This window comes from Sciurus vulgaris (genome assembly GCF_902686455.1).
Source record: "Sciurus vulgaris genome assembly, chromosome: 6".
Taxonomy (NCBI): Eukaryota; Metazoa; Chordata; class Mammalia; order Rodentia; family Sciuridae; genus Sciurus; species Sciurus vulgaris.
This window is the reverse complement of record NC_136466.1, coordinates 106,816,537-106,833,271: the sequence shown is the minus strand read 5'-3', so window position 1 is coordinate 106,833,271 and position 16,735 is coordinate 106,816,537. Positions and strand designations below refer to the sequence as shown.

The window sequence follows — 16,735 nt, the reverse complement described above, 5'->3', positions numbered from 1 at the left end:
CCCAAGAAAGTAAAGATGATCTCAGACCAGCATATCTGTTAAATATATCATAGCGTTAGTGCTATTATAAGGTAATCCCTGTTTTCTCAGTGAGAAGCTTCAAATATTACTTCTGACAACCTGAATAAATAAAGTGTTAGAGTTGTTTATAAAACAGTCAGCTCTCTATTTTAAAATAGTTATGCATATGTATGTGGTATGACATAACAAAAGAAATATCCATCTTAATGAAAATATTTTATCTCACTTCTTCCCATGCACTCTTGACACCAATATCTCCATTTTTACAAAAGCCACTTTGTGATATTCCAGAGCTACCTTCTTCACTTCTGAGACTACTTCAGCCTATGAGTGATTTATTAATCAATATGTACTATCATTTCAGGAAACCATTTGTCCCTAAAATTGTGTAATTGTGATCTCTACAACAAAGCCTTATTTTACAAATTTATGACCTCCAATTTTTGCAATTTTAAGATCATTTCTCAGGAATAAATGCCTCCTGGCCTCTGTTTTACTGATTATTTCCAGAGACCTCTATAGGCATTCAATACCAATGTGATTAAAATGCTATATAGATGGTTCTTCAAAATAAAGTAAATTGAGAAGGACATTAGATTATGAACAATCTTATAAGGAATTAAGTATAAAATGCCTCCCTCTTTTCTGAAGGATAAGTTTTTGGAAAAGACAAATATTATCTTACACTCAACCTTTTTCAAAACAGGGAATATCTACTGTAGTAACCATATATTTAAGATATAAAACATAATGTTTTATATCTTAAATATACACAATAAAGCTTTTATTATTAAAAAAAAGAAACAGGAAGCACTTGGAAATTATAGTATTTGGATGGCATTAAAGCAGCCGAACAAGGCTGCTCAGAGTAGACACCATCTCAGTCCTGCCCAGCTCCTCAGTAGATCACTATTTCAACCCACAATGTGGAAAGTTCTGCTACATCAGGAGGTCCAGCCAGGATCATCATCTCCTCAGTGAACTCAAACCACAGAAACTTGGCTCTGCTAGGCTGTATGACCTTGGGCAAGTTACTTAACCTCTTTGTTCTTCAGTTCTCACATCTGCAAGATGTGAGAACTGAAGTCCTCAGAGAATGGATTATTATCAGGATTAGTTGAACTAATTCAGGTAAAGCACTTAGAACTGTGTCCTGAACATAGTAAGCACTCAATTAATGATACATTAAAAAACCATCCCTGATTAAAAGCAAAGAAAAACGACTCTCAAAAAACCAAACACAGAAAACTAGAGAATACCAAGATTAATTCCTCAACATGTTCCCTCATCCCTACATAGTCACTGTTGAATAAAACTCACCAGATGACAAGCTCTGACCTCAGAGTTGGAATTTCCAATCAAATTTTTCGGTAGGCAAAGATCACCAGAATTTGAGAAAGCCACCTTATGAGAAGCAAACGAAAACATAGAGAGTTCTATGACAGAGAGAGAGAGAGAGAGAGAGAGAGAAGAAACAAACAAACTTTAAAAGATATTTGATATAAACTGGACATAATGGCACATGCCTGTGATCTTAACTACTTAGGAGGCTGAGGCAGGAGGATCACAAATTCAAGGCCAGCCTGAGCAACTTAGTGAGACCCTGTCTCAAAATAAAAAATAAAAAGAACTGGGGATGTAGCTCAGTGGTACACCTGGGTTCAATCTCTAGTACTGCCATTGTTGGTGGGACTACAAATCAGCACAACCACTCTGGAAAGCAGTATGGAGATTTCTCAAAAACTAGGACTGGAATCACCATCAGATCCAGCTATTCCACTTCTTGGTATATATATCCAAAAGATCTAAAGTCAGCATATTATAGGAATACAGCCACATCAATGTTTACAGCAGCACAATTCACAATAGCCAAGCTATGGACCCAACCAAGGTGCCCATCGACAGATGAATGGATAAAGAAAATGTGGTGTACATACACAAAGAAGAATGAAATTATGGTATTTGCTGATAAATAGATAAAACTGGAGACAATAATACTAAGTGAAATACACTTAGAAAGCCAAAGTTCAAAGGTTTTTTCCTGCTATGCAGAAGCTAGTTCAAAATAAGGAGGGGGTAGGTAGAGAGGGAGAGAGGGAGGGAGAAAGAGAGAGAGAGAGAGACAGAAGGAAAGAAAGGGAATGGGGTAGGGGAATTTCTTCAAAACAGAAGAAACATGGGTGAACTAGATGAAGGGGACTAAGGGGGAGAGAGAAGGGATAGAATAGGGAAGTACAGCAGAATGAATCTGACCTAACTTTCTTATGTACATATATGCATATACTGCAGTGAATCTCACCATCATGTCCATCCACAAGACACTAACTAAAAAAAAAAAAAAAATCAAAACTATAAGTAAATAGCAGAAAGAGCAGTAGAGTGGAGGGAAGGGAAGAGAGGAAGCAAGCACTGGCGACTGAACTATTCAAATTACATTGCATACACATACACATACACATGAAAATAATGGTTAAGGCATAGGCTTTGGAGAAATAAGTTATTTTATATATATATATTTATATATAGGTATATATATAATAAAAATAAAACTTCACAGAAAAGGAATTATCAAGAAAAAAAAAGAGTTCTTGGTAATTAAAAAACATGATGGTTGAAAAAAATTCAATTAAAAGTATACACAATACTGATCACAAAATTTCCAAATGGTAAAAGAAATGAAAAGATAACAGAAATAAAAACTAAGAACGCTGGAGGATTGATCTAATATCTAATCAGCAGGATTTCTGAAAAGAGAGGATGGGGAGAGGCGGGGTGGAGGGTCAAGCAACTGCAAAATAATTAATTTAAGAAAATTTCCCATAGAAAAGTTTGTGCATTTTCAAATAGAAAGTGCTTTCCAAGTATGCAGCACAATAAACAAAGACCTACACCCAAAGCACATCATGGTGAAATTTTAGAAAACTGTGTCTAAAGGCACAGGGGGCGTCAAATAGATAACAGATTAGGAATCAAAAGGTTAAGGCCATAACAAAAATGATTTTCAAAAGTTATTTCTGAGCACTGAGATTATGAAATTTCTTTCTCCCTTCTTGTGTGTACTGTAATCAACATGTATGACTTTTATTGTCAGAAAACAATTTTAATACAAAAAAAAATCTATATGTGGAGACTCAAGCCAAGTTTAATTGGCTCCATTTCTCATCTGTCTCTGTAATGTCACAGTCTGTCTCTTTGCAATGATACAAAGTCCCCTCCAATCGGCGGCAGTCACAGTCACAGAGGATGGCCTGGTTGCAGTAAGGTAAGAACAGGTCACTCCAGGGACATGCCACCCAGCTGTCCTGAGAATCAGTGATGTCCATCATTTACCTGGTTAGTGAGCACTTGGTTTCGAGCATACTCCCAGAATATTTTAACAGCTGAAGGAAAGGAAGAAAAGCCCGTAATTCTTTTTCCTTAGACACATCTTTCTATCCATTATGACCACGTCTCCCCTACTGCAGTTAGCATTTGTTTTAATAAGGAAATGTTAACTGCTTCCATCTGTCTTCATTCCACTTATCGAACACCATGTTCTGGGCTTTGCCGAGAGATGAGTTTCCTATTGACAGACTTACCTGTGGAAAAGATGAATACTGTGTTGTTCCAGAGTCCATGGTTTTTTAAGGCTGCAGTGACATTTCCTACTGCTTCATCCATAAGGGACACCATTCCCGCGTAGTGATGCCTGTTCTTATCCTGGATAAAGTCGTATGGCTTCAGGTATTCTTCAGGCACCTGAAGGGGCTCGTGGACAGACTGGAGAGCAAGGTAGAGAAACAGAGGCTGGAAAGAGAGTTTGTGCACATCAGTTACAAGGGCATGGAAGAACTAAATATAGAAGGATAAGACACTCTGGATTTATCATTCAATAAAAATAATATCAAGACAACCTACAGAATGCATTGAAAATATTTGAGTCATGTATGTGTTAACAGAATCATATCCAGAACATATAAACAACTCTTGCAACTTAATGATAAAAAAAGAAAATGAACTGAACTACAAATGGACAAAGACTTTGAATAGCTATCTCTCCAAAGAAGGTAGTCAAATGACCATAAGCACATGAAAAGATGTCAATCTCACTAATTATTAGAAAATGCAAAGCAAAAATGCAAAATCACAGTGAGATACCACTTCATAGCCGCTAGGATGGTTTTAAGTTTAAAAATGAAAAGTATCAAAAATGTTGGTGAGGATATAGAGAAATTGGAACTCTCACTCATTACTAGTAGGAAAGCAAAATGATACAAAAAAAAAATGAAAACAAAAAAAAAACAGTTTGGCAGTTGCTGGACTTATTAAACATGAAGTTATCATGTGACCTAGCATTTCCATTTATACAGAAATGAAAGCATATATCCACACAACTTGTATGAATGTTCACTGCAAACTTACTCATAATAGCCAAAAAGTAGAGACAACCCAAAGTCCATCCACTGAATAGAAAAATAAAATATGGTACACTTTCAGCAATATATGGCAGTAAAGGAAATAAAGTACTACAACATCAATGGACCTCAAAAACACACTAAGTGAATGAGGCCAATCACAAAAGACCACGTGTTGTATAATCACATTTATATGAAATGTCCAGAACAGGCAAATCCATAGAGACAAAGTAGATTAGTAGTTGCCTGGGGCTGTAGGAAATTGTGGGGAGAAGATATGTGAGTGACTGTTAACAGGTATAAATTTTCTTTGGGGCTTGATAAAACTGTCTTAGACTCAGATCAGGTGATGGTTATACAACTCCTGAACTTACTGTTGAACTATATACTTTTAATGAGTGAATTTTATCATATGCAAATTATGTGTCATTAGGATGTTTAAAAATATAACAAACACAAGGTAGAAAAATAAAAGCCAGAATCCTAGAAGAGCCTGGAAGGCCCTGATCCAAATAATAATATCAATAATAGCATTCATTTATTAAATATTATCTATGTATTAGATAATCACTCTCATTTAATACTGGAAACCACTCTCTATAATATCCATTTTATAGATGAGTTAAGTTAAAAAAGTTAAATGACTTGCTCAAGCCCACGTTAATTGAAGAAGAATTTCCTGTTGGAAACTCCACTATTAAGAGTGTGGATACTTACCAAGAAATGTTTTTACCCTTTTGCTTTAGCTGAAAACAAGTCCCCACCTTTTAGGAAAGTTCTATGGTTTTTATATATTTTATTAGAAAACAAGTGAACATCATGCCTTGTTAGTCCCTGATGTAGGACCAAACATAAGACCAACTTAACTCCCGGAAACTAAAGTATAACCCACTGATTCTGTTTTATCTTTTATAGTAAGTTAGGGCATTTAACATCTGTGGTATTCCAGGTCAGTCCCTCCTTTTTAGTGATCCTTTCTGAAGGCATTCTCTTTACTGTGCTCCTACAGAGTTCTTCAATGAGTTGGAAATCCTCAAAGAGACAGTGGTTCAGGCCACGAATAAACATATAATTCTGTTAAAGTATCTGAGGTATTTAAATCTCATACATGAATGGGAAAAGGTTAGGAAGCAGATGGGAGGAGCTCGTATTTCACTCTTCATTGTTGGCAAGTTGTTTTAAATGATATATTATACATCCCTGTGATGGAGTAAGGAATGTCCACATACAGAAAGAGCAGCAGGACAAGAGAGGAGGTCAAAAAGAAGACCTTGAAAGACCTTGCTTCTGAGGCATCTTCCCAGTTTCCTCAGTACAAAGTATGCCAAATAGAATGCTTTTCTGAGCCCCAACACTTGCAAATGTAAGAGTGTATGGCCCTGGACTGGATTCTCAGCAGTGAGTGGAGAGTGGGGCAGGAAAAAGAGAAGGAGAAAGGAGGAGATTCGTCCATCAGATGAAGCGTTAAAATATGCTATTCTGGCATTTGATGATTTAAGTTAAAGGCCCTTGAAAAACAGCAGGTGCAAGATCACCTTGACCTTTGTGCTGTTTCTTAAAAGCAGAAGGTGAAATTCCCAGTGAAAGACTCTCACCTATACTAGGAGGGTCCACACCCTTATCCTAAGGACGGGAAGTCTAAATGGAGAAAATTCTGCACAGACCCTTGTTAAAATAACCCTTATCTTTAAAGCCTCCCATATGATTTAGTCACTTTTCCACAGTTGACTATTTTTTGTCCAGTTTGGCATATTTGTAACTGCCGATCTGCTTCTTTGGGGTCTTCACTTCTTTATGTTGACCCTGTACTATGCTTTTCTCCTGTTATTATGTCTTAGGTCAGTTCACTTCTGGGACTCAGCTAGGACCCTAGAGGATAGAGGGGGAGATTTTTTTGACCCCACACAGGTCACTAGCAGCAACATGCTGAAGGAGAGGAAGGGGAAGAGGGTAGGTTAGTCACAGCCAGCAAGGGATTCCTAAAGGCAACGGCAGGCAGTGGTGGTAGGGAGAGTTCTTGTAACCACACCAGGGAAAAAATGATTCTGGAGCCACTATTAAAGAGCCTTACAAATATTCAGCATGGAAATCATTCTACTCACTGTGTAAAATACATCAAAAAAGTAACTTGAAAATGTTTTCCATGGTTATTCCTTAGTGGCTAAAGACATTACCCTTCCTCTTGAGAGGCTAAAAATATAAAACTACAGCAGTCCCCACTGATTCAGTAGTCAGACTTCTATTGATTCAAACATAAGGGACATAACAGAGGGAGCGAAAACCAGCTCTTGGAGTGAGGTGACTGTCACAGGCTATGCAAAATCCTCACACTACCCTCTGGCCAGATTCCAGTAACTTAAGAGAATCAACAAAGGTATTCCTTTGAATAAAAAATTATCTTTTCCCCATCTCATCAGCACCAGTCCAGAGCCATTTACTGTGTGGGCAGACAGTCTTACACACATCTGTATGGCTTTGGGTCACCAGGAGGAGACAGAATAATGTGTAGTACAGCCTATTCCACAAGGTTAGGACAAAGAAACACACTTCAGATACTATGGAGGACAGATACTATGGAGGAAAAAAAAAAAAAAAAAACTTTCAACACTTAGATGAATGTTATTCATGAAATAACTCATTACTCAACAGCACTAAACAAAAGCATTTCTATACTGTTTTTAAAATAAAAAATATATATACATATACACACACACACATAGTGCTTTTACACACACACACACACACATAGTGCTTTTACACACACACACACACACACATACACATAGTGCTTTTAGTACTACATGGGTGGCCCAGTAGAAAGAACAATTAATTAGGGCTCCAAGGTTCTCCAGTCACCGTCAGGACCTTGCTGCACTCACTTGACCCACAACCCTCCCTGTAACCAGCTGTAGCCAGTTTCCCAGACCTGCCAGCTGAGCCCCAGCTCACTGTTGGCCCAAAGCAAGTCCCTGCCATCCTGGGAATGGGCTCCTTATTACTAGTCTATGAACTGGAGTTCCAGGCCTCCCATGCCTTGGCCTTAGAGACCAGATGGCTCCTTCTGACCTTACTGACATCTGATCCAAACACTGCAGTCCTGGCTCCATGTCAACCTCCACTGATCTCTGAGTTTATGCTGGAGCCTCATCTCTCCTTTATTTTTTCTTGGGTCTAGATTCCTGTTCTCATCAACTTAGTCGTAACTGAACTGTTTTAGGTATCTTTGGAAGGCAAAATGGAATCCTGGATGTGAAATCACGACTGAATACTTCATATGACATAAAAGTCAGACATTCTTACCTAAGGCTATTACTATACTCGTGTTTAAGACACTAGGGGTTCTTTACCCTGATTTGGTATGCCATATACCTCCTTAAGATACAAACTCTAAACATACCCACCATGCTAAGAAGCTTTGTATCAGTAAAGAAGAAAGCTTTATTTTCATTTCTTTATATATTTTCTCAAAGTATAAATGGGAAAAAAAACATATGATAGGTGTTGACATTATTATTCTATCTTTGATATTCAAATTAAGACATTCCTTCCCAAGTTGTGCCAGGATAAAGTAGGAGTCTTCCATTAGAAAGTAAGCATTTTCTTTAGAAACCTTCTAGCAGATGAGGTATGTTGGATAACATTTGTTGTTATTCTGCAAAGCACTGTGGGGACTGTTTTCAACAGGAAGATATGTTATGAATATGTTACTTTCACTTTGTAATGTTACTGCTGTGGGATCACCATGCAGGAAAGGAGAAAGGACTAACCCATGTAAAGTTGCTGTTAGTGTGGCCCTGAGTCCAGCAACAGCAACTGTGTTGGTACAAGACACTCCATGTGCATTCCCCGCTCGAGTGCCCTTTTAAAATAGGCACGATTTTAAGTAGGTTGTGAATGCTTCGCGTGTGTTTCTTTAACGACTTCCATCCTAGAACAAGTGGCCTACGTCACAGTGAATAAATAGCACCTGAGAAATCAGCCCAGAATTAAACACTGGAATGAGATGATGAAAAGCACAGCTCCTGAAAATGGTGAGATGCAATGTTTTATTGAGAACTGGAAAAGTAAACATAGGCTGTCTTAAGCAAATATTTTTGGGTTACTACTCAAGTATTGATTATGTCATTCATTCAAGTCTGTGTTTGAAACTTTGAAGACACTGGGAATGATATGTTTCAGACACGGAGGGAAAGGACCGTCCTCTCACCTGGTGATTTCCACAATGCTGTCTGTGAACAGCGCCATGCTGAACAACACCCCTCCCAGGACTTGCAAGCTCTCAGGACCTTCCACTGTCCTCAGTTCTAATGCTTTCCCCATTGCCCCAGTTAAGACAGCTCACCCAGAGAGCTATCACACCCCATCTTCTTCCTCTTATCTGCTTAATGCTGAGGACACAGAATACTCCATGGTTCCTTAATAGGAATGAAATTTTATTGTAGGCAGATTATAGTGGTCGCATAATTAGGATAGTTGGCTTCTGTTCACCTCTGCTTGAGGGGAGAGCCCTGAACAACACCTCACAGAATGCTCCTCATTGTACAGGGTATCTACGGTGACTGCACATCTGAATCACTGGCAGGAGGTAAGCAAGTTGGGGGCAGAAGTCAGTGGTAAATAAAATACCAGGGCCTGGGTCCCACCTCAGACCAATGAATCACAACATTTAATATCAGTATTTTTTATACGAGTTTCCCAGATAATTCTAATATATGGTCAGCACTAGAATGATTAAGTTGAATCCTGAACTGGGACTCAGAATCTTTGGTTTTGGATATTGACTGGGAGGATGAATAAGGGCATAAGCTCTGGAGTCAGAGGATTTGAGTTTAAATTCTAATTCTGACTTTCAAAAGTTCTGTGACCTTGAAGAAGTTACTTCTCTAAGTCATTTTGTTTAAGTAAATGTTATAAAACGGTTCCCTTAAAACTTTGCCTTGTTCTTCTGGTGTTAAATTGTTATCTATAAAATGCTAGGCATATAGCAGAGAAGTGAGAACTTAAGCCAAGTATCTGAATATTGGGTTAAATCTAGATTTAAAACCTGTATATTTCTATGTATTTGAGAAAACATTTCCCTTTCTTTATGTTCCACAGCAGGCATGGTTACTCCAAGATGTCTGCATTAAAGTGATAAAAACCCAGAAGTGGGACAAAGCTGAGGACAGAGTAGGTAAGATCCCCAATACTGAGTTAGAGTAGGCAAAGGCAGGGCCAGGAAGATTCCACACCAAAAGGGGAATCATCAGCAGTACACCAAATCTGGACACGTATGTGAGCCATAATCCATGCTGTGATCTCCACCAGGGACCCCCAGGCATTGTCAAAGAGCCAAAGTGCAGGAAATCAGAACAAGATAACATTGCATATTCTAGAATTTGCTATGTCCAGGTCCTGCTAAAGGACTGACTTTGTGAGTGTGCTAACACAGTTCTTCATGAAACCATCTTTTGACCCTCATGCTTGAGAACACAAAAGCACTTGTGGGCTAAATCCAGAGAATTTGGTTTTAAAGCTATTCAGATTCTATTCTACTTTTACCTTTAACTATATATAAGTCAGCACATGACAGACACAAAAGCTTTAGTATGGTGAATGGGAAAAACAGGCTTCTTTATATACCATGTTTACGAATTAGACTCAGCACTGTTCAGCTGGCCGTTTTCCACAAGTTGGTCGACAGCTTCAATGAAATCCAAATCGAAACTGACAACTGTTTTATTTACTTGGTAGAAACTGACCAGTTAATTCTAAAATCAACATGCAAATGTAAAGAAAAGAAAAGGAAAAAACCTAGAATAGTCAAAATAATCTGGGCAGGATGGAGAAGTAGGATTGAAAGTTAGAGGGTTTTTTCTGAACCCAAAATTTGTGGATCCCTTAATGGAAAGTTTGTCATAATAAAACCTCATCTCATATATAAGCTAATTTCCCCTTTTAAAAGGGTCATTGTACTAATTACTTAGAACACATGCACATAAAACAACAAAATAATAAAACTGTATTTCTACCAAAATGCTGTAGACACAATATTCTTCCAATACTGGAAATCCCACCCAGTGACTACTCTCACTAGAATCACCTTTATAGAGTTTCTCTAAGTTGCTGATAGACCGATTTCTCCCAGACCTAATAAGTCTCACCCTTAGAGGTAGGCTCCAGGAATCTTTAATTTTCACAAGTCTCTAAGGCTGATTCCTGTGTGTGTGTGTGTGTGTGTGTGTGTGTGTGTGTATGGTGCTGGGGATTGAACCCAGGGCTTTGTGCATGCGAGGCAAGCACTCTACCAACTGAGTTATATCCCCAGCCCAAGGCTGAGTCTGATGGGCTCTAAAACCTGAAAACAATCCTCCTAGAATTTATTAGATTTCCCCCTAAACAACAGTGACCTTTTCCTATCGTGTCAAGATTTTGGTATGGGTAAAGAAGCAAGACTTACCTTCTCTGGAGGATGGTTATTTATGAGGGCTGTAGCCCTTTGGGTAAATACGTTGGTTGAATACATATTTTTATATCCTGTTGCAACTTCTTCACCATCTCGAAAATCAAGAGCACATCGTGTGACGTTCAAAGCCTCGATTAAGGTACAACGCTCATGAGAGTAGTAATCTTCACTGCCTAGGAGATATCCTACAAGAATAGAAGACAAGAATAGTCAGCATAGCATAAAGCTTGTTAAACTCATGTTTCAGCGTTTAATTGCCTAATGCAATTGATTACTCATGACAAGCCTAATCAAATGACAAGGCTAATCAGAGCAACATTCCTTAACATCTCTATATTTGGTAGCAGAAGTCATTAAAATGTTATTGTATAAAAATTCAAATCCATTCTCATTCCGGTCTTTAGGAACACAGGCTCTATCATGTAACTCTCAAAGAGGGTGATTTCATGTAAATATGTTTTTAAAAACTCAGAGCTCAAATTCCAAGGATAGCATCTTACTCCTTTAAAGCTACTTAATGGCAAAAATAATATATGGTTAACATGATTTGTTGCAAGTTTTTCTTGTGAGGCGATCACATAAATGAGCACAGGATTCAAATAATGTCATTTGTTGTCACTGAGGCTGGGAGGCTGACTTCCGGGTTATTTATAGCCCAGGCTCAAGGAGGAGTCATCTGCAGTCAGATGCTGACACCCACTGGTGAAAGATGCGAACCTTTCCAAAGAGAGGCTCTCTCGGCAGCTGAACTAACAGTGCCAAAGACCAAACTCAACTGTGAGCACTGAATTTAGATTTTTCTACCTACTGTGATCTCAATATTGCCCCCAATTTAAGCAGCACTAATTGCCCATCACACAATTTAAACTTAAACGTAGAAGAAAATGACTGTTTTCAACTAATGGTTGTTTCTGCAAAAGTTCCATATTTTCCTAAGTATGAAAATAAACTGGGCTTCCTATTATGATTCTACGTACACAAAAGTCTAGAACAGGCAGCTCTATAGAAACAGAAAGAAGATCAGTGATTGCCTGAGGTTAGAGGGACTGGGGGACATGGAGAGTGATGTCTAATACTCTTTGGTTTCTTTTTGGGGGTGGCAAAAATATTCTACAATTGGATTGTGATGACACTGGCACAACCCTGAACATTTATTAAAAATCACTGAATTGTACACCTTAATTGGGTAAACTGGATGGCACGTGCATTACAACTTGATAAGGCTATTAAAAAATTGCTGGGCTCTTAGTTATCTCCTGACATACACCGCTTATTAACTTTAAAATGATTACGACAAAATTGGCCTAGCCCTTTCTCCAAGTCCTGAACTTTCTCTACAATGACAATTAAGAGCCTTACATGGCTTCTATAATAAATTAATTCATTTTTAATTAATTCCTCCTTTATCACAATCTGGTAAATTCAAGGTCCTGAATATAATTAAAACCTTGGTCTTAAGGTAACTTTTTATATGGTAATCTTTTCTCTTGCATATATAACAGAAAGGGAAATCCAACATGCCTGCTAATTAATGTGCAACAGAAAAGGAAATGTAGCCATGAAAATAATTTCAATCCTTACATGCATGATTAAGAGTGGTCAGGATGAAATTGATCGAAATTCAAAAAAATACTCAAGCTTCACTTGCTTTTAGTTGACTTAAAAATCCCTAATTGTTGCAGGTCACACAGCTGAGCAACATATTCTTGGTCTTGCACTAGCTATGCTGAAACTGAAACCCTCAATTAAAGCCACCTCATGGGTTAAGACTATTTTTAGGCAGAAGTAGCCTTTTGCTTTCCTCCCTGTTCTGTATCTTAATAAACAATTGTAAGGTGAACTGTTCCTGAAAAAGGAAACTTTCCAATCAGTAACTCTTCTTACAGAGGTACAGAACCCAGAACTGGTGACTTTCAGATAACTACAGCATGTTTGTCAGAAAAGCTGACCACCACAGAATTTATGACCGCCCTCGTCTGGGCCTACCTGCCTGAGCCTAAAACACACCCCCACCCTCACATCCTTACATAAGTTTTGCACCTGCAACACCTAAGCAAGACGGTCTTTTGGGACAAAAGTCCCCATCTTCCAACTTGCTGACTCTCTTCCTCAGTCACTGTCTCTCTCAAGTTATTGGCTTCATCATGTGGTAGCAGAACTTTCTGGGTTAGAAGAACATTGGACTTCTAGTTTGGGTTTTTCACAACTACTGGGTATTAGTTTGAGGAAATCACTTCAGTTCCATATTTATAAACACAAGCTGTTTTCCATCAGTGGGAGAATATATGCATAGGATATGCTTGTTAGATGATGTATGAGTTATAAATATTGAAATCATATTACAATTAAGGGAATTCCAGAAACAGAGCTATTTATTCACATGTTTAGCCACAATGAAACCAAGGAACTACGTGACAATCACATGGTGCTTTTCATCATAAAAGCAGTTCACAAATTTGAACTCAGATGCTGAGGCTAAAGATAATGGCAGCCTATATTTTCTTGGGAAAAACTAGAAAATGCTTTTTTGAACAACTAATCATTAAAGCTTTCACAGCTTTATTGAGACACAATTCATTACAATCTCTTGTTTTTTAGGGCATTCCCAGGGTTGTACACCCATCCCCCAATTGCCCGTCTACTTTCCAAGTTGTAACAGTTGTAACAGCTGTGTGGTCATCATCCTCTTCTTGACTACAAGCTTCCCTTCATATGAACATAGGGTGTTCAATTGTTCAGCTAGATCTAGGCAGGCTTCTTTATTTTCATAAGATAATATTTTGTCCAACTGAATTTTTAAGTACATGACTTAGGTTTTAATAAAAAATTTCAAAATATCCATAGTCCATTCTCCTCCCAGAGCATACTTATCAACTCATCTAAGAATGTATAGGCAGTTTGGTCCTCCAGAACTTCTAAAACTGCAAAGTGGTCATATACTTTCAACCCAGACCCTCAATGCCAAGAGGTCCTAGAATTATACATATCAAGCTCTGGAAGAAAATGGATGCCAACCAAGAATTATATAACCAGAAAAACTAAGCTTCAGATTTGAAAATGAAATAAAAACCTTCCATGATAAACAAAAGTTAAAAGAATTCACAACTAGAAAGACTGCACTACAGAACATTCTCAGCAAAATATTCCATGAGGAAAAAATGGAAAAAAAAAAAAAAATGAAAACCAGCAAAGGGAGGAACTACACTAAAGTAAAAGCCAATCAAAGGAGAAACTAAGTCAAGTTAAAAAAACATAAATAAACTAAAATGACCAGGAATACAAATAAAATCTCAATAATAACCCTGAATGTTAATGGCCTAAACTCGTCCATTGAAAGACATAGAGTGGCAGGTTGGATTTTTTAAAAAGACCCAACAATATGCTGTCTTCAAGAGACTCAAGTTTGATTTTTAATAGCTATTTAAGAATACTGAAGATACATTCAGTTTCATCCAAGAAGAGCATCACAGTTGATCACTACTGTCCACTGGAGCTCCTAGGTGGAAGTGGGTACAAGTGCCCTCCTGATGGCCTGTTTGCTTCTTGATTTTTAACCCTAGATCCAGCAAAGCACGTGCCACGATCATATTGTTTGGGCCTCTGCATACATTTCTTTTTACTGAACAGTATTTTTGCACTGTGGCCTAGCTTGAATGGAAGAGAACACCTCAAGATGTATCTATAAGTAAACTACAACTTTATTACTAAAATGATGGTTTTTAAGGATATTGTCCATTTTAGCTCTCCCAAACAAGAAACTTCTGTCAGGCCTAAGAGCCAGAAAATGCTCTATTCTTTCTGAAGATCCTGTCTCCATTTGTCTTGTGAATAATGTGACTCTTACAGACTTTTTCTTTTCTTTCCTTCCTTTCTACTTTTTTCTTTTTTACTTTGGACATATGAAGTCTCACATTTTAGAGATGAATGTGAAGCCCACCTAGAGCCAGGCAGCTTTTTTGGAATCTGATGCCATTAAACTTTTTATCTTTTTCTTTTCACCCTGATGTTGTTACTCTTTCTAAACTTTTTATGTTCAATGTGTGTTCCTTTTGGGCTATGGCAGGTTGTAAATGAACAAAGAAGCAGAAGGGAGACAGGTACACAACTAAACAACTAGACAGAAAGATAGCTTAATATAAAAGAACCTGATAGAAAAATATATAGTTACTGGCAAGATATATAGGTTGTTAATTAAGGCAAAGTTTAAAACAGGTTGAAAGAGGGCACATTTTAAAACAAATTTTAGGTTTCAAATATATTTTTTAGTACCTTTATTTCATTATTTCATTTATTTTTATGTGGTGCTGAGAATCGAACCCAGCACCTTACGTGTGCTAGGCAAGTGCTCTACCACTGAGCTATAACCCCAGCCCCAGGTTTATTTTTATAGGGCTATCAAGTTCAAAATATACTTATGATCTTCTTATTATCTTATTATCTTATAATAAGATTACCATTTTTAATTTGTCCTCCCCAATTTATTATTATTAATTTTTAAGTTGATCTTTTCCTACCTAGTGAGTAATCTCACAGATGGGAGAGAGATATCAATGGAAGAGAGCCTTCCCCTACCCTCCCCAGGGTGAGAGAAAAAGCCTGAATGGGATCCATGGAAAGAAAAAATAAGTGAACTTTTGTAAAGGAAATATTCTTGTGTTTGGTTTTGGCCCATAATTAAAAATCAGCCTGTATCCCCTTTAGGGAATATTCTCAGAGGGCACCTGGTCTCTGGTGTGTAGGTAATAACTCTCCCAAAGCCCCGTGGTGGTGCTTCATGCCTTGGCCTCCTGTGGGCACTTGCCCACCACAGGCTGGTGCAGAGCCCTGTTTATGGAGGTAACGTTAGAAAGCAGCCCCACTGCGCTGATTCACTCTCTGCTCAAGTTTCCAGTTGTTTCATTTGATTAGACCTGGGTGTGTTTTATGAGATGGCTGCAGTTAGTCTGAGTCATTAAAGAAACAGGCATTTCCATTACCGAAGTAGGTATCAAATCCACGACGGGTTGGAAGGCATTCTTTCCGGTACATTCCCAGGTGCCATTTTCCGACCATATGGGTGGTATAGCCTGCTTCTTTTAGAAGCTGAGGAAGGAGTTTTTCATCCAGAGGAACACAGCTGGGCTGACAAGGCCAGATTATTTGGTGCTGTAAACCGGTGTGTATCTTAAAGAGATAAACACAAAATTATGAATTAGTGACATTAAAACGTTATAAACAAGTAAAGTGGCTGCCTAATTTATTGGACATATCTGTGGATGTGAAAGTTTAACTCTAATCCTGTGCTATGCTTGTTTAAGAATGTTTCTGAAAGCACTTTACTCACTCAAGTAAGGTAATGGACATAAACTGGATTTGAAAAGATGAATAAAAGCATCCCAACAGAAAATATTTTAACATATATTTATCAAGGTACTATGTCAGACACCATTAACTCAAGTTCTCACTTCCTGAAAAAAGGGAACACTGATATGAGCTATGGCTCTATCAAGGAAAAAATTCCTGTGCACAGAAGTTGGTATTTGTAATCTTTGAAGACAGAGTGCTTTCTTTTGTAAAATGTTATTTAACAGTATAATGAAATTTAAGACTGGTGTCTCTTATTCTACTTTATGTAAACATTAATCTCAAAAGACAGTGCTCAACTCTTCATTAAAAATGGCCCTCACCACTTGGGAGTGGCTCATACAAGGACACCCAGGGTAAAGCAACTAACCCTTAAGAAACAATCACTTGTTGAGTTTAAGTATAATATCAAAATTGTCCACAATTATAGAAGTTCCTTGACTTATAATGGGTTTACACACCTGATAAACCCACAAGTTGAAAATATAAGAAGCCGGGTGGAGTTTCAAGATGGCGGCCTAGAGGGTGGCTG

The 16,735-nt window shown here is 37.9% G+C and overlaps 1 protein-coding gene across 1 annotated transcript in view; it reads right to left on the bottom strand.

Annotated features, from left to right (window-relative positions):
* Positions 1-16,735, bottom strand: part of ARSB (arylsulfatase B) — a 215,212-nt gene that overhangs the window by 161,432 nt on the left and 37,045 nt on the right. The window contains exons 2-4 of the mRNA XM_079143576.1: positions 15,837-16,023; positions 10,855-11,045; positions 3,600-3,807 (exon numbers count right to left, since the gene is read on the bottom strand). Coding sequence (XP_078999702.1) covers positions 3,600-3,807; positions 10,855-11,045; positions 15,837-16,023 — 586 coding nt within the window. The remainder of the gene's footprint in view (positions 1-3,599; positions 3,808-10,854; positions 11,046-15,836; positions 16,024-16,735) is intronic.